The sequence below is a fragment of the Danio aesculapii genome, chromosome 14 (genome assembly GCF_903798145.1).
Source record: "Danio aesculapii chromosome 14, fDanAes4.1, whole genome shotgun sequence".
NCBI lineage: Eukaryota > Metazoa > Chordata > Actinopteri > Cypriniformes > Danionidae > Danio > Danio aesculapii.
Window position 1 is genome coordinate 5,186,813 of NC_079448.1, and position 24,093 is coordinate 5,210,905.

The following is a 24,093-nucleotide window of genomic DNA, read 5'->3' on the forward strand; positions in this document are numbered from 1 at the left end:
ACTGACTCTTTTGCCCCCCCCAATACACCCCCCACACTCCTCTAACTTATACTCTTCACAATCACTGCACTATTTAACATTTGCACATTTAAAGTTTGCACATATTCATTGCACTGATTCACTTATCTGAACTGTACACACCCACAGCACATGGACATTTGTAATTATGTTTATCTATCTGCACACTTCTGCTATTAATAGCATCCTGTACATATATTCATTTATTGTAAATCTGTTCATAGCTAATACAACCTGTATATAATGTTGATAGTACATCCATCTGTAAATATCACCATAGTTTTTCTATAACTGCACTTTATAACTTATACCTGTATCCTGCACTTGCTGCTATTGCACTGCTGGTTAGACCTAAGCTGCATTTCGTTGCCTTGTACTTGTACATGTGTAATGACAATAAAGTTAAGTTGAATCTAATCTAATCTAATCTAATCTAATCTAATGTAATTTTTTTGAAGTGTAGATTTCACATAAAATTTCATATATATATTTATTTTTTTTTATTATTTTAGTAATTTAGTAATTTAGTAAGGACGCACTGAACTGATCAAAAGCGACAGCAAAAACATTCTGTTTCAAATAACTGATGTTTTCTTTTTACTTTCTATTTATTAAAGAATCCTTTAAAAATACACAGGTTTCCTTAACAGCAAATACTCAAATTACTGTAGTATATTAAATTAATTGTTTGACAGCACTAACAACAATCCAAAATAACTGCTTTTTGTTTGCATATACTGTATATTAAAACGTAATATGCTCCACTGATTCATTCTACAGTAATATGAGTATTTACTGCTGGACGATTCTTAATCAGAGTATTGTCTTTCATTCATAAATTCATTATGAAATATTGTCGTCCATGTAAATGTACTGTACTGACAGTTTAATTAAACAGTTTTGTTTAAATGCAAGAATTGTCTATTTTTATTAAGACATGAATATTCAAAAGAGGGGGAGGTGCTTATGTCTGCTGAGCACTGTATATAGAAATTTACACAGGAATGAAGTTAATAAACATTGTAAAAAATGGCGAGTAAGGCTGCCCAGCATTGTTGGCAAATCCAGTCAGTTTATTTACTCGTGAGAGTTTTTGTGTGAGAGCAGGCTGGTTTCTGATTGGCTGACCAGTCGGGTACCAACTAATGGGGGAGAATAACACTGGCACAGACCAGCGCTGCTACCATCTGTCTGTACATGTGTGAGTGTGTGTCGGTTCCAGACTCACCGATCTCACACACAGGAGAGAATGAAGTTAATCGCCTGAGGTGAAGTGTGTTTAGATGAAGGAAGTTTGGGGGATATTTATCAAACAAACTAGAAGAAGGCATTTGGTTAGTTGAGGTGTAAATCTCTCATAAACAGAACTCTTATATAAGAGAAAGAGAAGCAGAGTTTTGTCATCGTTGACTTAAAGTCAATACACAAACACACACACACACACAAACAATGTATATATTAGTACAGTCAAAACATCAAACATTAAATCACATTCAAAAAACTAAAAGCTTGTGTTTATATAATATACAGTTTTAATTTATTTTGTGTCTATACATATGTATTTATATACAGTTGAAGTTGTTGCAGTTTCTGGCTGTTTTCTTAATGAATCAAGCTCAGACTGGGGTTATGAATATCAGGAGAATATACTTTATTGGAATATTTCCCAAAAAAGCAGAGACAGCCTGGAGCAGACCCATCTCAGTCTCTCCCCAGGACAAATCCAGTGTCCCTCAAATTTGCTATCCCCTTTATCCTTGCTTCCTCCCACCTTTTGTGTATTCACAGCTGTTTACTGGTTCAACAGGCCTCTTCCAGCTCCTACTCCTTTACGACCCCTATTTAAAGACCCCTTTTCTTGTTGGCCCTTATAACGTACAGATCTAATATAATCATCACCGTTTTTCCACATATAGATCACATTTGGTAATCATGACTATTATCTACAGTATGTTTCAAACATATAAACTGGACACTTCTCCCCCATACAGTGTGTGTCTTTTCAAATATACATGAAGGTTTCAACATATGTTGTATACATTTCATGCCTTTCTGACACAGATGGTTCTCAATGCACCCCCAAGTCCTCTCTCATGCTCTTTTATGACCCCTTTGCCTTAACCTATCACCTGTTTTCAAAGATATATAATGGCAGATACGTAGGGCCCTCCACTCACCCAATTAAAAGTGTCTTCATATAGGTTTAAATAAAAATCTTCTTCAAAGTCAGAATTATTAGCCCCCCTTTGACTTTTTTTTTCTTTTTTAAATATTTCCCAAATAATGTTTAACAGAGCAAGGAAATTTTCACAGTATGTCTGATAATATTTTTTCTTCTGGAAAAACTCTTAATTGTTTTATTTCGGCTAGAATAAAAGCAGTTTTAAATTTTTTAAAACCCATTTTTAGGTCAAAATTATTAGCCCCTTTAAGCTATATTTATTTTCGATAGTGTACAGAACAAACCATCATCATACAATAACTTGTCTAATTACCCTAACTGCCTAGTTAACCTAATTAACCTAGTTAAGCCTTTAAATGCCACTTTAAGCTGTATAGAAGTGTCTTGAAAAATATCTAGTCAAATATTATTTACTGTCATCATGGCAAAGATAAAATAAATCAGTTATTAGAAATCAGTTATTAAAACTATTATGTTTAGAAATGTGTTAAAAAAAATCTTCTCGTCGTTAAACAGAAATTAGGGAAAAAAATAAACAGGGGGGCTAATAATTCAGGAGGGCTAATAATTCCGACTTCTACTGTATATCCTTCTGTAAGCAGCAGCAGTCACTGCTTTCGTTTTGATCATTCTTTGAACAGATTATTAACAGGCCTAACATTAACCATGTGCACGTGATCATCCTTTCATTATCACTCACGGTATGTTTTTCACCTGCTTTCTTTTTGTCTACAGTTATTTTCGTAATATAGTTTAATTATATTTTTTTACAATAACATTGCTTTAATATGAGATTAACTACCTATTTACTCCCCAGCCAAGACACTGTGCATATTTTAGTTACATGACAATAGTTCTTTTTTTAAATGTCAAATTTTTATACATATATACATATACATATACATATATATATATATAAATATATTATAAGAAAAAAACACTACTATAACTAAACTAAATATATATTTTTACAGTAAATAATTCTCTATACCAACACAAAAATGTGTAACATTGTATTTTGAGGGTCTTTAAGCACTGCAGAGCTTCTTTCCCCAACAAGAAACTAAGCTTCATTTGATTTTTCTTAAGAAATCTGTATGTGTCTCTTCAGGGTCAAATGAAACTGAATGTATTATGAGGGTTAAATGGTCCTGCGGTGACAAAGGAATTTTTAAAAGAGCCTGAACAATTATTAAAATGCCAACTAATTACAATTCTTAATAAAAGGACTGAATACATTAAAACTCCTTTGCTGCGTAGCAATTAGTCCTCTTTTCATAAAACAATCTTTTCATTAGCCAAAAAGTCTGCAGGCGGTGTGAATATGAGCCCAAGAGAGTCCAGAGTCTTTCTCAGATATAAAAACCAAAGAGATTGAAAGAGTCAGAGCCAGATTCAGAGGTTGTGAACGTTAACTTCCTCCGTCTGACTGCAGTCATGTGATCGTTTTATTTAAAGTTGTTGTATTAAACTCTTTTTAACTCTACTAAGGCAGAAGTTTAGCTTCAGATGTTAGCAGAGGTTTAGAAAACATCCTTGTCTAGCAATTTAGCTGTTGGTGTCATCAATCTGGCAACCAATGTGCATCAAAAAGCTGAATGTGAAATATAATACCCAGTTCAATGCTGTTTAATGAGGAGAAAACATTTTTGACACCGTTTGAAATGTTGCTAACACGCTAGCAAGTTATAAGCATGTTTTAAATGTTTTAAATTGTGAAATTAATGTAAAACGTTTTTGATGTTAGTTTCAGTCTGTTAGTCTTAAGGATATCTATGAGCTAGTGTGCTCCAAAAGAGTCACAACATTTACGTTTAAAAGATATAAACCTGTATAAATATACAAAGCTTTCAGTTTGTCATTGCCGCCAAAAAGGATCAACGACCAATCAAATGTTCTCTAGTCTCTGACATGCCCCGCCCCCTTCAAGACGCTTCTCATTTGCTTTATATTTGATGCACTCGAGGTCAACCACTCTCACTGGCAGAGCTGTGATAAAACAAAACACTATTGGCTGTTTTATAAAAAGGGGAGGAGCTACTCTGTCCCACTCTCTCTTTATTTTTTCAGTTGTGATTTCGTCAAACATCGAATAAAAAAATGCACATTTAACACTCTTGGTGTGTGTTTTTTTTGGATGTGATTGATTTTTAATGAGAGCTGCTGACTTGAGCGACAGAAGCTGTTATTTGGGACAGTGTTGAGCAGAGTTGTAAATGCAGACGCAGCTGAACGTCGCAGTGAAGCAGGAACGCTACAAGCAGCCGACAGCGCAGAGAGCCACAGCCTGCGGTGATTTAATCGCTGTCAGTGAGAACGCACCATTACCTCTATATGCAGACACAGAGACTCTCACTGGGGTTCAGAGCGGAGCAACACGTCTTCAAAAATCACTCAAAGCATCCGTTAGAATTTTAGTTCAAGCCCAAATCAGAAAACGTTGAGACAAATGAAAAAAGAACGAAATGATTTATAAATTTACTTTGATTTGTATTTCACTGCAGACAATACAACAGCACATTATTTAATGCATTTCTCATGATTTATATTGTTTTTGTTTTGTTTTTTTTAAATAAACACGTATTCTAATTTTGGTTCTTGCAACACATTTCAAAAAAAGTTGGAACAGTGAAGTATGTACCACTTTGTAATGTTGCCATTTATTTTCACAACACTTAAAAGACATTTAGGGACTGAAGACATCAAGTAATAACGTGTTTCAGGTGTAATTTTGTCCCATTCTTCCTACAAACAAGTATTAAAGGGAACATAGTTTACCTCTTTTTTATGATTTAATATTAATATTCTGTTTCTTCTGAGTGTGCCAGTTTAGGTTCAGTTTAAAACACAATTCATATTTTTTTATTATAATGTGTTAAAAAGTGTCATGTTGGGGGCGTGTCCACAGTTCGCTGATTTATGGGTGTGTTGCTTCACATGTAGATTAGTTTCGGCTTCCCGCCAACGTAACAAGGGGGCGGGGCCATGAGCTCACTCGCTCTGTGTTTGCAACAGAGTCTGACAGGCAGACTGAGAAGGAGAGAGAGGATCACCATTCAGTCGTACATGTACGACTCTGACACAGACCAAGCAGAGAGTACAAAATCATATGTGTCTTTGTACAGTTTTACAGCCAACTGTGTGCTAGTTTCAAGTGCCGAGCTTGTACACAGAAACTAATAACCACGCACACTGAATTAACTTTGACTGAGGCACCGGATGCGCCGCTCGAAGCCGCGACACGGCACACCAGACACTCTCTGTGGCGCGGCAGAAACATGAAGTGTCCCGTATCGTCGGGCCATGCATTTTTGAATTCTAAACATAGGTTTCTGCAGCGGTCCGCGGCGCCCAGCCGTTGACTTGAGTGTACCCTGATAGAAACCTATGTTTAGAATTCTAAAACGCATGCTAGTTAAGATCACAGGGAGCTTCTGGGATCGTGAGAAATGCAAATGGCTGAAGTATAAGGTAGACTCGATGAGAAATACACATGTTTGCAAACCTACCTAAAGATACAACCAATAATTCCGATTAGAGCGATAATGTGGAGAATATTGCTCTTGTGTTGAGCCCAATGAGTCTTGCATCTAAAAATAGAGCTAGGGTGTTCCTTTAGTGATATCGCTTCGACTCACGCTGAAAATGGCGGACGTGAATTAACAAACTGATGATATGATGCCGCGCCTGTCAATCAATATTGGTGGGCGGGGGGACCGCACTGCTACGTAAAGTAGCGGTCGATTTGAAAACAGCTCCAATTGGTCCACCGTTTTTTATGTTGTTAAATTGGAAAAAAAGCACTGGGTGTGTTTATATCACCCCAATATGACAGTCTATACACCATACATGCACATATGTCTGTTCAAACAGCTTGAAAAGTAGATTTTTTACCATAGGTGCCCTTTAAAGAGCCCCTATTATGGGTTTTTGAAAATGAGCTAGCATGCAGTGTGTAACACAGCTCTACGTGAATGAAAACATCCAGCTGAGCTTTAAATCTAAAAGTGCAGCATGTTTAAAACTATTGATTCTTTAGCGAAATATTTGACTCCGAGTCGAAACCAGCTAAGACCAGGCTGGAAATGGCTGGAAACCAGCCTGGAAATCGCCAAAACCCCTCTAAAACCAGGCTGGTCAACCAGCTAAAACCAACCAACCAGCCTAGGCTGGTTTAAGCTGGATTTTTCAGCAGGGTAATTACTAGCCCTTAACTGCTCCTGTCCCAACTTATTTTAGAATCTGTTGCAGGTCTGATTGACAGAAAAGGATGTATATTTACAAATGAAATGAAGTTGTCTGCAATGAAATACGAGTCAAACAACATTTGGAAATCACAACTTTTTTTTATATCTGCGTTTTCTATACTGTCTCAACCTTTTCTGATTTTAAGTTGTACAATTTCTGCTTCCAGTTATAAAAACATTGTGCTGCACTCAGTTTAAATGTTTTACTGTTGTGTGGTTTTGATACTTTAGTCTTAGTGTTCTCACCTGTTAAGCCAGTGTCCAAAGTCGGGCAGATGTGCCCACTGCACCCCGGTCTGGTTGAGTGCCCTCAGCAGGCGACAGCAGGTCAGTGTGAGCAGCGGAGTCCCCAGTGCCAGCCACTTCTCTGAGCCTGCGCTCACGCCCAGCTCCAGCGCCGGGGAGAAGGACAGTCCTGCGTCGGCAGTGGAAGGCAGCAGCGGCCCCTCGTCTTCCTCCTCGCCTGGCTGTCTCTGCTCCCTGAAGTACCTCCGGCAGACGTCCTGGAAGACGGCCAGACACAGCGTGTTGAGCAGGAAGTACCAGGTCTGGTGTTCTTCCTCGATAAAGCTGCTGGAGCCCAAACTGAGGGTGTGAAACACTGTCCCGGTCAGCAGCAGAGCGTCCAGCTCCGACAGAGCCCAGCCTGAGCTCTAAAAGTAAAACAAGGAGAAGAAGAGTTATAATTCTAATATTTCTTAAGTGATGTTTGATGGACATAATTTTTTAACATGATGGCTTAGTGGTTAGCACTGTCGCATCACAGCAAGAAGGTCGCTGGTTTGAGTCCAGGGTCAGCATCTGGCCAGTTGGCATTTCTGTATGGAGTTTGCATGTTCTTCCCATGTGGGTTTCCTCCAGGTGCTCAGGTTCGTTTCCCCCACAGTCCAAGCACATGTCTTTAGGTGAATTGAATAGCTAAATTGACCTAGTGTATGAGTGTGTATGTAAAGGAGATTGTGTATGGGTGCTTCCCAGCACATTGGGTTCCCAAGTTAATGTACTCTCAGTTCTAGGATGCAGCTGAAAGGGCATCTGCAGCACAAAACCTATGCCAGACTAACTGGCAGTTCATTCCACTGTGGCGACCCCAGAGACTAAACCGATTGAACGTGAGTGAGTGTTTAAGACGTGAAACTTGGACAGAGATGGAAGAATGAGAGCTTTTGGCCTTCAGTGAAACACGCTGGAGGCTGTTTGAGCTGCAATTCTGTCAGTGCTGTTGACACTATTGTCAGAATTGACAGGACTGTGATCCCAGACACACTACCAATGATGCAACGAAATCTTTTTTGAAGAAAAAAAACCACTGACAGTCGTGAAATTACCTATATATACACTAATGAAACATCTTTAAAAACCGCTAAACTCCTCTTTTATCCCTGTAAGAATACTTTAACCGACGCCGTTCCACCAGTAGGATGCTTAAGTTTACTTCACTATATTTAGGTAAATAAAGGAATCATAGAGTAAAATTCAATCCCCTTCAAGACCCTTTAAAAACTTTAGCATACAGCTAGACACTGTATAATCAAAAATGATACTAAATGTAATACCTTGTAACATGGCGTAGTAACATGTAACATGGACACCCTGATATTGTAGTTGAATCGTAATCTAATCATGGCAAACTATATATAATTTAAAAGCTTAACATTTCTAGTTTCCATAGTTCATGACAGATCTTTGATACATATTACTGAGCAACAATTATTTATTTATTTACAACAATCAATACTATCAGAGTTGTAGAGCATTACTTTGCCACAGTAATCCATTTGTAAAAAATGTTTTTTGTGGGCTAAAAACAAATCAAATACAAAATACAATTTGAGGTTGTCATTAGAAATATTGTCAAAAGTATGAAGAAAATATGTTAATATCCCTCAAAACATATACAACAACAGGGGGGCGCCCTTGTATGGTCTCCTATGGAAACCAAATGGTGGTGAAGTTTGGTACTGCAGCCAAAAAATTCTTACTGAAAACTATTTTTTTTGGGATATCAACTTCAAAATTAGATTATTATTTGTTCAGACATTTCACTTCTTAGGGTAGAACATTTTAGACTTAAACGTATTTAGTAAAATATTTGTGTAAAAAATGTTGATGAAATCAAATCAAATACCACCAAAATGTCCATACTACTTTTGAATATGAGGTTGACTTTAGAAATATTGTCAAAAGTATGAAAAAAATATTTATGTTAATATCAATCAATACATACACAACAACAGGGGGCGCCACTGTATGTTCACCTATGGAAACTGAATATCAACTGGTGGTCATGTTTGGCACTGCGGCCAAACAAAATCTTACTGAAAGCTCATTTTTGTGAGATAACTTAAAAATTGCAATATAATTTGTTCAGGTATTTCGCTTCTGTCAATTTTAGGATAATTTTATGCAACCAAGGATACTCATCACAGTTGTAAAGCATTAGTTTGCTACAGCAATCCACATGAAAAAAAATGTTTTGGTGACTAAATACAAATCAAATACCACCAAAATGTCCACTACTTTAGATTTTAAGGTCGACTTTACAAATACTGTCAAAAGTATGAAAAAAATATGTTAATATCTCTCAAAACATACACCACAACAAGGAGGTGCCCTTGTATGGTCATCTACGGAAACGGAATGTCAACTGGTAGCCATGTTAGGTGCTGCAGCCAAACAAAATCCTAATGAAAGCTAATTTTTATGAAATATCAACTTCGAAATTGCAATATAATTTGTTCAGGTATTTCGCTTCTGTCAATTTTAGGAGAATTTAGGCAACAAAGGATACTCGTCAGAGTCGTAAAGCATTACTTTGCTGTGGAGGCCATTTGAGTACAGTGAACTCATTGTCATGTTCAAGGAACCAGTCTGAGATGATTTGCGCTTCATGACATGGTGCGTTAACCTGCTGGAGGTAGCCATCAGAAGATGGGTACACTGTGGTCATAAAGGGATTGACATGGTCAGCAACAATACTCAGGTAAGCTGTGGCGTTGGCATGATGCTCAATTGGTACTAATGAGGCCAAAGTGTGCCAAGAAAATATCCCCCACACCATTACACCACCACCACCAGCCTGAACCGTTAATACAAGGCAGGATGGATCAATGCTTTCATGTTGTTGACGCCAAATTTTGACCTGACCATCCGAATGTCGCAGCAGAAATCGAGACTCATCAGACCAGGCAACGTTTTTCCAATCTTCTATTGTCAAATTTTGGTGAGCCTGTGTGAACTGTAGCCTCAGTTTCCTGTTCTTATTTTCCATTGGTTTCAGTTTCAACAGCACCTTTATATCCATCATAAACATTCCAAGCACAGTCCTCTCTTCACATATGGTATTTTCATATAGAAAATAGTTTGCAGGAAACAAAATAAAAAATCAATACGAGCAGTCAGATGTGACTCACGGAGAGAGAAATGGAGTGGAAAAGGTGAAGTGGGGAGAGCTGAAAAGGGGGAAAAAAAAGCAGTGTGTGACAGTAAAGCGCTCCTGACACCAAAGTCGCCAGTGTCCAGCACGGTAAAACAGCTCTACACACACCACTTTGATGTGTCGAGCCCTGAGCTAACACTAGCTCTCTCTCTCTCTCATACACACACACACACACACACACACACACACACACACACACACACACACACACACACACACACACACACACACTATGGGACAATAATCGGTTTCAAGGTTTACAGTGGTTTGTAAAAATCAAGGTTTTAAAACCGGTAAAATTTCTGTTATACTATTCCTACAGTACAGTACCTGACTTAAGTCTTGTTGCCTATCCAAGTTTTAGTAACAACAAATAATTAACTTGACTTCTAGCTGATCATTTGGTATCAGAAGTGGCTTATATGAAAGGCAAAGGCCTCAAGAGTTCATCAACATTCTTTGGATTCATCTTCAATGCCTCCTCCATCTTACCAAAGACATGCTTAATAATGTTCATCTCTGGTCACTGGGTTGGCCAATCCTGGAGCACCTTGACCTTCTTTGCATTTAGGAACTTTGATGTGGAGACTGAAGTACGAGGAGCTCTATCCTGCTGAAGAATTTGCCCTCTCCTGTGGTTTGTAATGTAATGAACAACACAAATGTCTTGACACCTCAGGCTGCCATCCACTCTTCAGATCTCTCGCACGCCCCCATACTGAATGTAACCCCAAACCATGATTTTTCCTTCACCAAACTTGACTGATTTCTGTAAGAATCTTGGGTCCATGCAGGTTACAATAGGTCTTCTGCAGTATTTGTGATGATTGGGATGCAGTTCAACAGATGACCTTCTGCCAATTTTCCAGATGATCAATAAGAAGTCAAGTTATTATTTGCTGCTCTTACAACTGAGATCAACGACAAGACCTTTGTTAGGTAGTATATACTTGTCTTATAACTTTTTAATGCAACCTGCATTGACCTCTGTAGTTGCAAAAACAAATAGAAGTCAATGGTTACCGCTTTCTAACATTCTTCAAAATATCTTCTTTTGTCTTTAACACAAAGAAACTCATAAAGGTTTGAAACAAGTAAAGAGTGAGTAAATGATGACAGAATTTTCTATTTTTGGGTGAACTATCTCTTTAACGCCGCTTTCCATCCTTCATCCAGACAGCACCTGGGCGAACGTCGATGCATTGTGTGAACAACTTCTGTTCATGTAAACACCGTCTGGGTCGAACCTGCGCTCGCTTTTTCATTTCTTTGCAAACCGTTTCTCTCTTTACGTTCTCGTATTGCTTCTCTGCTCCCTGCAAAGGGAATATTTGGATCCACGAGTGTCTGGATCAAAAAGAAAAAAGCACAGGTTTGTTTTCTCGCAGCTTGTGTCTCTGATGGTTTCATCATTACAGGAGTGAGCATCAAGCTAACGTTAGGCCATGCACGCTAATCTATATGCTAATGCCAAAACAGTGTCTGACAGCAGCCGGTGTGCGTCCGTAATCTCACGTGTTACTAAACAGCCTGTTTGTCTTTTAAAAGTGGACACGTTGTACAGAATTTCATGTTTTCCCTGAAGTCCACTCAGGGTTTCTACACTGCAAATGAGTTTCTTCCACCCTTTCTCTGACCCTTACAATTAAACCGGTTGTACTTTTTGTTATACATATAATATAAATATGAAAACAGCATTTAGAGTCCATTTTCACTTCTGTAACGCGAGCAGAACGGCATATTCAATTAGGGAAATAGTGCTTTCATCCATCTGGAACTGATGTGAATGGGTACAGTGTGTTTCATATCAAGAATCGGAGTTGAATATGAATTCCCCCTCTTCATGTTTTGGTAGCACTTGCCTAAAACGATCATTATTGTTCACCCAGAAAAGGAAAAGTGCTGTTACATTTTGCATTTAGTCATTTAGCAGGCACTTTAGATTCACCAATTAGATTCACTTTATTTGGTAAACAAAAGAAAGTCTCTCATAATATATCAACTAAAAGACAGAAAATATTACTGTACAAACTGCATTGTACATAGGCATGTGCCGGTATCACATTTTCATGCTGCGATTAATTGATTGAGCTTTTATCACGGTATACGGTATTATCACGATATTGTAATTTTACTAGAGAAACAGGTAAAAAACTAAGTAACTTTAATAACTTTTTAATTAACTAAAAGTACTTTAAACATTTAAATACAAATAAATATAAATAAAACAACACACAATATAAAAGTAAACTTGAGCAATTATATCAAAGTGAATGTGCAAAGAGAAACCGTCTTCGATCAGCAATCCCTCTGCATTTTTTTGGAACCCAAAATATTTCCAAACCTCTGACTTTTTTTTTGAAGGGGGATAAATTGTCGGCAGCGTTCCTCTTTCCGCCATGCTTCTTCTTCGTGTGAGGATTAGAGAGCGGTGGCAGCGGCGGCGTGCACTGTGTGCCACAGTGCTTCTACATGCGGGGATTGTTTACATCAGAGTGCGCATCAGTTCTGCGCAGCATATACGCAGTGTTTCTTCAAGCGGTTGATGGAAAATAAGCTGAAGGGGGATAAATTGTCGGCAGCGTTCCTCCTTCCGCCATGCTTCTTTTTCGTGTGAGGATTATAGTGCGGTGGCAGCGGCGGCGCGCACTGCGCACACAGGGCTTCTACATGTGGGGATTGTTTACATCAGAGTGCGCATCAGTTCTGCGCAGCATATACGCAGTGTTTCTTCAAGCGGTTGATGGAAAATAAGCTAAGGCGCGTTCTAAGAATATAAATTCGGATCTATTATTTTTCACGGTATTTTGAAGTGCCCGCGATAACAATATCCTGCATATTCATTACCGTGATTTATCGCATTACCGAATACCGGCACAAGCCTAATTGTACATAAATCAGATGAACATTACCATATTAGTCAATAATATTACTGTAATTAATTTTAAAACTGAATAAATATAGATTTACACACATTTATTCAAGTAAATAAACAGAATTAATGATGGGTTAAAAATCTGCGGAAATCTGCGCGCGTAGATTCCGTGTGGGTCTAACTAATTAAGAGAATAAGCACAACCCTGTTAGACCATGTGCCGCGGCGCAGAGTGTATTTTTCTGTCTTTAAAATAGCCAAAGTGGATTTTGCGCCTTGTGCTTTAGACTTTGTGTCTGGATCGTTAAAATAGAGCCCTTTGTGCAGAGAGAATTAAGTGCTACACTTAGGGGGGAGTGTTTTTTTTGTTTTGTTTTTTTAAGAGAGAGACGAGTGTTTCTACAGGTGGTTTGTCAAGCCCAATCACCTGTGTGAATCTCACTTCATTAATATTAGAGATAAATGATGTTCAAACAGAACACGTCATTTACTTATGCTTCATAATTCTCACAGCAATAAGGTCTCTGGTTCGAGTCCAGGCTGGCCAGTTGGTATTTCTTTGTGGAGTTTACTTGTTCTTCCCATATTGGTGTAGGTTTCCTCCCGGTGCTCCAGTCTCCCCCACAGTCCAAACACACAAGCTAAAGGTGAATTGGATATACTAAATTGACTGTAGTGTATGTGTGTGTGTGGGAATGTGAGAGTGTATGGATGTTTCTCAGTGCTGGGTTGCGGCTGGAAGGGAACATTTGTCGGAATAGTAGACGGTACATTCCACTGTGGTGACCCCTGAAATATCAGTGACTAAGCCGAAGGAAAATGAATGAATGAATGAACCATAGATATTTACATTAGATGTGCCCTACGCTATTGTTGTCTATTGGAAGGAATGCGTCAATAGAGCCGCCATTTTAGTACAGGGTGGCACTCCTTTGAAATTAATGTGGGACCAAGGTGCAGTGGAGGACTGGCTTATCCAGAGCCAGAGATATATACACATATATACATTAATCTATGATCAGGAGTTTTCCTGGTGGTCAGTATGCAAATTCATTCATTCATTTTCTTTTCAACTTAGTCCCTTTATTAATCTGGGGTCGCCACAGCGGAATGAACTGCCAACTTCATTCATACATTAAATTTCTTTTCAGCTTAATCCCTTTATTAATCTGGGGTTACCACAGCGGAATGAACCACCAACTTATCCAGCATATGTTTTACACAGCGGATACCCTTCCAGACGCAACCCAACACTGGGAAACACCCATACAGTCTTCCACTTTACACACATACACTACGGACAATTTAACTTAATCAATTCACATATAGCGCATGTGTTTGGACTATGGGGGAAACCTGAGCACCCGGAGGAAACCCACGCCAACATGGGGAGAACATGCGGACTTCACACAGAAATGCCAACTGACCCAGCTGAGGCTCCAACCAGCGACCTTTTTGCTGTGAGGCGATCGTGCTGCCCACCGCGCCACCGTGACACCCTATGAATGACATGTTCAAGCAAATTAAGCCATTAATATGTGCTACAGAAGTACTGATAAACAGGAAATATGTGCGATCCCGTTTCTGAAGTGTTCCCAAAATATCTTGCGTTACAAAGACCAACAGTTAGTTTGCAGTGACATGAGGGTGAATAAATAATGACAGAATTCAGATTTCGGGGTGGGTTTTGATCTTCTAATTATGAAAAAGGGAAGCAGACTTATCAGAGAGAGACTTTTGATGTCACGGAGGAGGTTTAGATTATAATAAGAATCAAAACATCCTATGAAGTCTTGAGTAAACAGCTCTATTAACAAGCATGACAGCAGCACTAATTGATCAGGAGGCAATTAATGCGGAGTTATTAAACGCTGTGTCGGAAAGCACAACAGCAAGGGACAGGAAAAAATGAAACACAGACACAACACATGTCTGCTGGAAACAAGCACGTTTCAATAACATTGAGTATGAGCAATTCCAGCATCATGGATGTGACATTTGTAGTAAAAACTCAATTCACAGGAAAGTGTGTGTTATTATAACATTGAAACATCAGTATAATATATTCCATATATGAATTATGGGATGTGAAAAATATAAATCTGTAAATATTTTGTAGATTTTAAACGAGGGAAATAAACATGTGATATGGATGTGACCAAAATGGCAGTGAGTTTACAGTCTAAAACATACATTGTAGAAATTCTGTGAATTAAACTGCACAACCCAAAAGAAACAATGCTAATCACAAGGATAAGAGTCGCTTCACTATAGAACAAACATTCATTCATTCACTTTCTTTTCGACTTAGTCCCTTTATTAATCTGGGGTCGCCACAGCGGAATGAACTGCCAACTAATCCAGAATATGTTTTTACGCAGCGGATGCCCTTCCAGCTGCAACCCATCTCTGGGAAACACTCATTCACACTCATACACTACGGACAATTTAACCTACCCAATTCACCTGTACTGCATGTCTTTGGACTGTGGGGGAAACCGGAGCACCCGGGAGAAACCCTCGCGAACACTGGGAACACTACAATTGAATTACAAATGAATTTTGTTCCAATAATGAAAGTGATCAGAAAAATATTCAACAACAATGCCTTGTTGATAAGGACAACTCTTTGATAATGATGTATTTGTATACGTCAAGTTGTCATATCAAGGTGTTATCTTTGCATTTAAACTGAGCTAATGAGCTAATTTACCTGTGGGAAGCGCTGAAACCTCTTTGGTTTTCTTGTTTTTCCCCTACAAATATCCTTCAGTTGTTGCTGTTGTTCTTATTATAAAACAGGAGACTCCAAAAAAAGTGCTGCTATTGTCCCACCAATGGAGCCAGGAAAAATAATGATAGTAATACAGAAATAAAATCCTGTAATAGAAATGTGTCTCTTCTGACACGAGTCTAAGTATTAATCATCGATGCTTTTATAATTATAATGGTTTTATTATATACTACTGAGCACAGCAGGTCTATCAAACCTACAGTGAGCGAGGTTAATGTCAATCATGAGCAACTTTGCAGATGTGTGACGTCAATCCCACAATTCCCTTCACCACTGAATCACAAATATCGCTAAGGGGTCACTTTCAGTGACACGCTGTTTCTGTCAGATTGGCCAGGATCCTGGGGGAGCCTATTACCTTGAGAATAAATTGGAGCCAATTGTCTCCTGGATCTGAATCTGTTATTTAAGCGTCTGAGGTGGTGGTGAATTTCAAGGGCCAATAGACTATTTTATTTATTTTCCACAGCTCATCGAGGTAGTCAAGAGCCCTTGTGCTAAAAACACTATCAACATTTTCTAAATGAGCGACTAAATAAGTTTCGAAATGAGCAAGTTTACAGGTCACGGACACAAAAGCATCTGAATGACCTGTTTTTACGCTTGAAATTCCTGCGGCTCAGAAACACAGAAGCCAGCTGCATTTTAAAGGGCACCTATGGTAAAAAATCTACTTTTCAAGCTTTTTGGACAGACATATGTGCATGTATGGTGTATAGACTGTCATATTGGGATGATATAAACACACCCAGTGCTTATTTTTCAATTTAACAACATAAAAAACGGTGGACCAATTGGAGCTGTTTTCAAATCGACCGCTACCTGACGTAGGAGAGCGGTCCCCCCGCCCACCAATATTGATTGACAGGCGCGTCATCATATCCTCAGTTTGTTGATTCACGTCCGCCATTTTCAGCGTGAGTCGAAGCGATATCACTAAAGGAACACGCTAGCTCTATTTTTAGATGCAAGGCTCATTGGGCTCAACACAAGAGCAATATTCTCCACATTATCGCTCTAATCGGAATTATTGGTTGTATCTTTAGGTAGGTTTGCAAACATGTGTACTTCTCATTGAGTCTACCTTATACTTCAGCCGTTAGTATTTCTCGCGATCCCAGAAGCTCCCTGTGATCTTAACTAGCATGCGTTTTAGAATTCTAAACATAGGTTTCTATCAGGGTACACTCAAGTCGACGGCTGGGCGCCGCGGACTGCTGCAGAAACCTATGTTTAGAATTCAAAAATGCGTGGCACGACGATTCGGGACACTTCATGCTTCTGCCGCACCACAGAGAGTGTCTGGTGTGCCGTGTCGTGGCTTCGAGCGGCGCATCCGGTGCCTCAGTCAAAGTTAATTCAGTGTGCGTGGTTATTAGTTTCTGTGTACAAGCTCGGCACTTGAAACTAGCACACAGTTGGCTGTAAAACTGTACAAAGACATATATGATTTTGTACTCTCTGCTTGGTCTGTGTCCGAGTCGTACATGTACGACTGATTGCTGAACTTCTCACTCCTGCTCCTTCTCTCAGTCTGCCTGTCAGACTCTGTTGCAAACGCAGAGCGGATGAGCTTAATTCAAAACAATCTGAATTGTGTTTTAAACTGAACCTAAACTGGCACACTCAGAAGAACTATAATATTAATATTAAATCATAAAAAAGAGGTCAACTATGTGCCCTTTAATGCTTGTGTTTCAATCATTCCTGAGCCATACTTTTTTTATTATTCTTTCTTGAAATGTAGTTAACACAAGTTCAATATATTGTCATGATTTATTCTATAATGCCCTCAGAAAAATTATTTTGCTGCTTGTTCAAATGACATATTTCAAAATGAGTTGAAACAACAAAATTCTTGAGATTTTTTTTGAGACAACTTAATTTATTTAAGTTCATTCCACTTAAATGTGCCAAGTTATCCCAATTACAATGAGCAGATAAAAGGTCCAGAGTTCATTTCAAGTGTGCTATTTGCATTTGGAATCTGTTACTGACAACTCTCAAGATGAGATCCGAAGAGCTGCCACTATCTGTGAAGCAAGCCATCATTAGCCATCATTACTCTTTTATTCCTGTTTATGTAAAGCACTTTGAATTGCCACTGTGTATGAAATGTGCTATATAAATAAACTTGCCTTGCCTTGCCTTGAAAAACCAAAACAAGCCCATCAGAGAGAAAGCAAAAACATCAGGCGTGGCCAAAACAACTGTGTGGAACATTCTTAAAAAGAAAGAACGCACCAGTGAGCTCAGAAACACCAAAAGACCTGGAAGACCACGGAAACAACTGTGGTGGACAACTGAAGAATTCTTTCCCTGGTGGAAAAAAACACCCTTCGCAACAGTTGGCCAGATCAAGAACACTCTCCAGGAGGTAGGTGTATGTGTGTCAAAGTCAACAATCAAGAGAAGACTTCACCAGAGTGAATACAGAGGGTTTACCACAAGATGTAAACCATTGGTGAGCCTCAAAAACAGGAAGACCAGATTAGAATAATGCATTATAGCCTTTACATTATTGAGAGAAATAACAGATAAACCAAGACTGCAGTTCGGTCAGTTTTCCTAATGGATAAACGGCTCTCGTTAATAGTTCAGCATGCTTTCATTGTAGTATTTGACATGAAACGCATATCATAATTCTCTCTTCATATAGCCATATTTGACTAATACATATCTATAATACACTGTGATATGGCCAGCCTCGGATCGTTTTGCTTTCTAACTACAATCGATCCGCTCCAGAGTTCGTTTCAATCGAGCCGAGGCCACCTCATTCAGGCGATCTCAGACCGATTGATTTCGTGCGGATCCGAGTACGATTGCTGGTTTCACATAGGTCAAACGAACCGTGCTAACTGGGGAAACGAGACAGGTTCTGAAACAAAAGTCTAGGTGTGAAAGCACCCTCAATCTCCGCCTCGGCTGCATCAGATAAACAGCACAGTGACAGACATGAAGGAAGCAGATCTCACATAACGTTTGTGAGAAATACTACAGTAAGACCTTTCCCAATGATTATTTGATGTATTTGTTGAGGAGTTAATTCAAGTCTTTCTGTTTTTGCTTGGCAAATGTGACAGGATACACGTTAATCCACTGCTGTATGGATATCCGTTGTGTTAACGTACAAAATAAACCTGATTTAACGTCCACAATCTGGGATTGAAGCGTCTTCTTTATAATTGTACTGACATGCGGCTGCGGTGATAAAGACGGTAAAATCGCTGTAATTCATTACAAACATGCACTGAATTAAAAACGTTTTAAACTTGTTAAACTCACTCTTGATCACATTTGATGATGATTGATGATCACAGCGAGCTGAACAGATCTTTTAATCCCCGTTGCTTTGCGCATGTCCTGTCTTGTTGATATGACTATCCGTGTTACTATGGAGACATGTTAATATGCGGCTGTCAATCAATTCGGTGGGCGGGGAAACGCACTCCTTTGTCACGTTGTGGTCGGCCTTAAAATGGGAGGGATTTGGATCTGATTTTACATCAGGAAATTTTAAAAAAGAGACTTATTGTGTTTCTATCACTCCAATATGACTGTGGACACACTATACCTACACACAGTTCTGCCCAAACAGCTTACAAAACATTACTTTCACCAGTATCACCAGTTTTAAAGAAAAACAAAATAACTTTTAAGACTAGGCCTACAAAACTGCCATCACCGCAATGCTGTGTTAGATTTATTTCCAGGGAATGCATGAACCGATAAAAGCGCTGTCCTAACCCCAATATGCCATTGTCACCGATCACATAAATCATTACTGTGTTCTCATGAATGATCATTCTCCAGTGTGTGCACGCAGCACATCAAACCGGCTGGAAAAATCCTGTTTTCCATGAGACACGATGGGTTTGGATGATTTGTCTTTATTCAATCTGAATGCAGCTAAAAAAAAATCATGAAGCGTTTAATTTCAGCTCAACATATCCCCTGTGCATGAAACTGAGCTCTTGCCACCTGAGACAGAAGCTGGAGGGAAAAAAAAAACTCTCATTAAATATTGAACACGAGTGATGCTTCAAATGACAGACAGCCGTCTGGAAGGTGACAGGAACTCGAGTGGGAATGGAGGAGTGATGCTGCAAAACTCGTACAGTCACTTCCTGCCGCACTGCTCTCTCTCTAATGATCATTCTGTTTGTTCTCACCTCTGACTGTCAGCAATTTTCTCCCGCATGCCACAGAGTGAGAGAGAGGGAGAGAGAGAGAGAGAGAGCGAGAGAGAGAGATTTTCTTTCCTGTAAAAAAGTAATTAAAAGAGGTGTCCTCTTCTTATCTCATTAACTCTGGGAGCAAATTCTTTTTTTAATCTCCCTGAAAATTTTCCCGGTGTATCGCTGTTTGAAGAGGACAAAATCAGATATGCATTATAATGAGGAGTTATTACTAAGAGAGAAGTCTCTGTGAGGCCACAGCAGCTTTTGTAAAATTTTACTAGTACCACACAATATGATGTTTAAAAAACAAGGAAGGCATGTGAGGGATATAGATATATATATATATATAGGGTAGGGTAGAATTGGGATTGGGGCTTAAATATCAGAGTAATAGCATTATGGGTGTGTGTTACGGCCCAAAACTCAACACTGGCTCGAACAACAACAACCAAGGTTTTAGCTGAACATATGAAAGACACAGACGACTGAATTAATAAATTGACGTTCCGTCAATACTCTTTAATTCACAGAATTAATAAGCAAAACATAAACAAAACAAAAATCAAGTAGACAGGTAGGGCAGCTAAGGAAACAGGTCTCCGACTATACTGTTTTTAAATGGACAGATCTTACCTACAACTCCCGTAAAAGGAATAAAAAACAGGTGAGTCTTCCGGGCCACTGCTTTCCTTCACTAAACTAAATAAATACCAAAACGTGACTATGAAAAATAATCCACTACCTGCTATGAAAACAAAGTATCAAAATAAACAAACTAGTTAACATAAGGTTAACAATAACAAAATTCTAAGGAGAGCGGCATGTAGATGCATCGCCTGGCATGCGGAGCACCGCCAGCCAGACCGCCTGAGCGCAAGCCACCACCGAACTGCGGGAGAGCAAGAGTCAGAGAGAGAGACTGAACCGCCATTGCTGTCAGCCTTATATACTGGGAATCCCCCGTGACGTCACGGGCGTCATCCAATCCTAGACAAGCCGGGTAGGAAACTCCTCCTATAACTCAAGCGCAACAAGCACAAATCCGCTACAAATAAATATGAATGAAATAAAACACAGACCCACGTAACACGTAAATTGTTGGTTGCATTATTGTTGGTGCACATCTCGCTGGCACATCTGTGACCAAGACAGCAAGACTTGTGATGTATCAGGAGCCACAGTATCCATGCTAATGTTGGCATACCACCAAGAAGGACAAACCAAATCCAACAGGAGTAATTGTGGATACAAGAGAAAGCTGTCTGAAAGAGTTGTCCGGGTGCTAACCCCATTTGTATCCGAAAAAAAAAAATCATAAAACCAGAGTTCTCCAATTAACTGCTGAATTAAATGTGCACCTCAACTCTCCTATGCTAAATCTGTTCCCCGAGAGCTCCTTGTGGTCAATATACATGGCCGGCCTGCTATAGTCACTTGTGCCAATGATGAACGCTGGTTTTAATGGTGCCAGAAGCAAAAATCTTGGGCTGTGGACATTGTGAAACATGAATTGTTCTCAGATGAGTCCCCCTGAGTCTCTCCCACATCTGAGAGAGTTACGGTGTGGAGAAGCCCCAAAGAACCGTACCACCCAGACTGTTGCATGCACAGAATGAAGCATGGGGGTGGATCAGTGATGGTTTGGGCTGCAATATCATGGCATTCCCTAGGCCCAATACTTATGCTAGAAGGGCACGTGACTGCCAGGGACTACTGTACCATTCTGGAGGACTACCTAAAGGGTCAAACATTGTATCCTGAAGGCGGTGCCGTGTATCAAGATGACAATGCACAAATACACACAGAAAGACTGGTGATAGAGTGGTTTGGCGAACATGAAAGTGAAGTTAAACATCTCCCATGGCCTGCACAGTCACCCGACCTAAATGTTATTGAGCCACTTAGGGGTGTTTTGGAGGACAGAGTCAGGAAACATTTTCCTCCCCCATTAGGACTTGGTTTTTGGTGCTTAGAGCCTAATAAAAATCCCCCAAACTCTTTTAGGCCCTCCTAAAATGTAGAGTTGATTCTCCTGGTGTTAAAACACTTTCCTAATGTACAGTACAGAGATGAATACAAGACATTTACCAGCTGATAATGTCCCTGAACAGGGTAAACACAACAGCAAAACATGCCTCTGATTGTTTGCCAAATTCTGCTAGTGGTAATTTGCTATAACAATAAATATTCCTGTTTATTACACGACTGCTTGCCACATAAGCAAGTAATTACACAGGAAATATCGATTTGAGCCCAAATACATTATTAGCTCATTAAAGGGTTCTGCAAAGAAAAACAATTCCTAGCAAGCAGCTCTAAACAAACAAGACCAAACAAGACACGTTCAGGTGAAAAATTACAGCCGTATTGCTTATTGCACGGCTTTTCAACACCTAAATGAAGACAGCAACATAAAATATTGATATTAGAAGGGTGAGGTTTTTTAAGGTTTTGAAATGTCTTTAAAACTCTGTTTAATACCTCGTACTCCACTACTAATAAATCTAAAAACATCACAAACATGTCATCAACAAAGGCCTGTTGGTGACGTCCACCTGAAATGACGCTGAAAAGAAGATATTTTGAAGAATGTTTGAAACCTGTAACCATTGACTTCCATTATAGGAAAAGCAAGTCAATGGTTACAGGTTTTCAACATTTTTCAGAATAACTTTTTGTGTATTCAATAGAAAAAAAGACACTCAAACAGGTTTGTGATAAGAGGTGGGTAACTAAATGATGAAATAGGTGAAATATCCCTTTAATATCTCTTAGTTGTGCCCTAAAAATGACCAAATTTAGATTTTAAATATACACAACCGGTTAAATAATCACACTAGATGTGGATAAAGCATGAGTGATTTACATGCTAAGTCAATGCAAAAATGTGATTAGACATGAGGCGGCGTGAATTTTGACCATTTGACATACTACACATGATTTGCGTGAATCACAATCGAAATCTAAACTTTAACAGACATTCACGCCACATTAACCAATCAGGAGCTTTCTCTAGTAGGAGCATACTCATGACATAGCGCCTGTAGTTGGTTTCTGGAGGAGTTGATGAACTCACAAAGCTGGTGCACCTCTGAAAGGATCTAGTGGACTCGGACACGCCGCCGAACAAATCTATGCCATTTTTCAGCCTTCCTAAAGCACATAAAGCACAGCTACTATATCAATAAAATCTCTGTTAGCCATTTAGCAACAAAACTGGTGTCACTGGGCAGACAGAAGCCCCGCCCATAATGCAAATCTGTGTCTAGTGTAAAGTCAATGTCACTGGCAAATGAATTGAATTTGACATGCGATGAAGTGAGTTAACTCAAAATGTTCACGCGTCTAATTATGTGCGATCTATTCATGCAAGCCGTGTCTTGTGCAAATGCCCCATAAGATTTTTTTTTTTTAATTCTGATTGCAAAGCCTGCATTTATTTGATCCAAAGTACAGCAAAACAGTAACATTTTGAAATACTTTTGACTATTTAAAAATAACCTTCCTATTTACTTTTAAATAGAATTTTTAGCTTTCCAGTTAGATGATCCTTCAAAAATAATTCTAATATGGTGATTTAAGTAGGCTATAAAGTTTTTAGCATAGCATCTGCTGTGTGCATTCGACCGACATGTATAAGGGGCCAATCACACCGAATGGGGCCTTAGGTCTCATTCACACCAAAAACGTGAGACACAAATGAATGGTTTAAAAAAAAAACACAGCATAAAGTAAGAAGGTATCCGGACACAGCCACTGAGCGCCTGTAAACAGAAACATTCAATGGGTGTACCACTTCCGAGTTCTTCTGATTGGTCTACCGCTCTGGAACAGACAGTGATGAGCTGCGCTAATTGTGAAAGTTGAACTTCACATGGCGTCTAAAAAAAAAAGAGGCTTCAAAAACCCGAGCATAACAATTACTTAAGTTCGACAAGTTTGTTTACATTCAAAAACAATAGAAAAGTAGCACATTGGGGAGGAACATTCTTTGTGAACTGCCCCTTAATTAGCCTTAAAGTCCGCATGAACCGAAAGCTGTGACTGCTTTTGTATCTGCATTGTATCGCAGTTCTAATACAAACGGAATATTAAGTGAGAAAATAGTGGGCGTGGCTTGTTTTTCTACTGCGAGCTGATTGGATGTTGTAAAGTATGCTTTTAATTCAGGGTTTGGGGAGGGTTATTACAACCTAACAGACAATTCCTCGTCACCATTTTTGTTCGTTGTCAAAATTGACAGCTGGAGGGGCGTGGTTAAGTGTGCTAGCCACGCCCACTACATTAGACAGATGTAATCTGAGAATTCAACCGAAAACATGTTTAACCTCTGCATGTGGTAAATCAGAATCAA

At 39.1% G+C, this 24,093-nt stretch overlaps 1 protein-coding gene across 1 annotated transcript in view; it reads right to left on the bottom strand.

Moving 5' to 3' along the window:
- Window positions 1-24,093, bottom strand: part of pigg (phosphatidylinositol glycan anchor biosynthesis class G) — a 258,252-nt gene that overhangs the window by 105,331 nt on the left and 128,828 nt on the right. Inside the window, exon 9 of the mRNA XM_056472074.1 lies at window positions 6,694-7,100. Within this exon, the coding sequence (XP_056328049.1) occupies window positions 6,694-7,100 (407 nt within the window). The remainder of the gene's footprint in view (window positions 1-6,693; window positions 7,101-24,093) is intronic.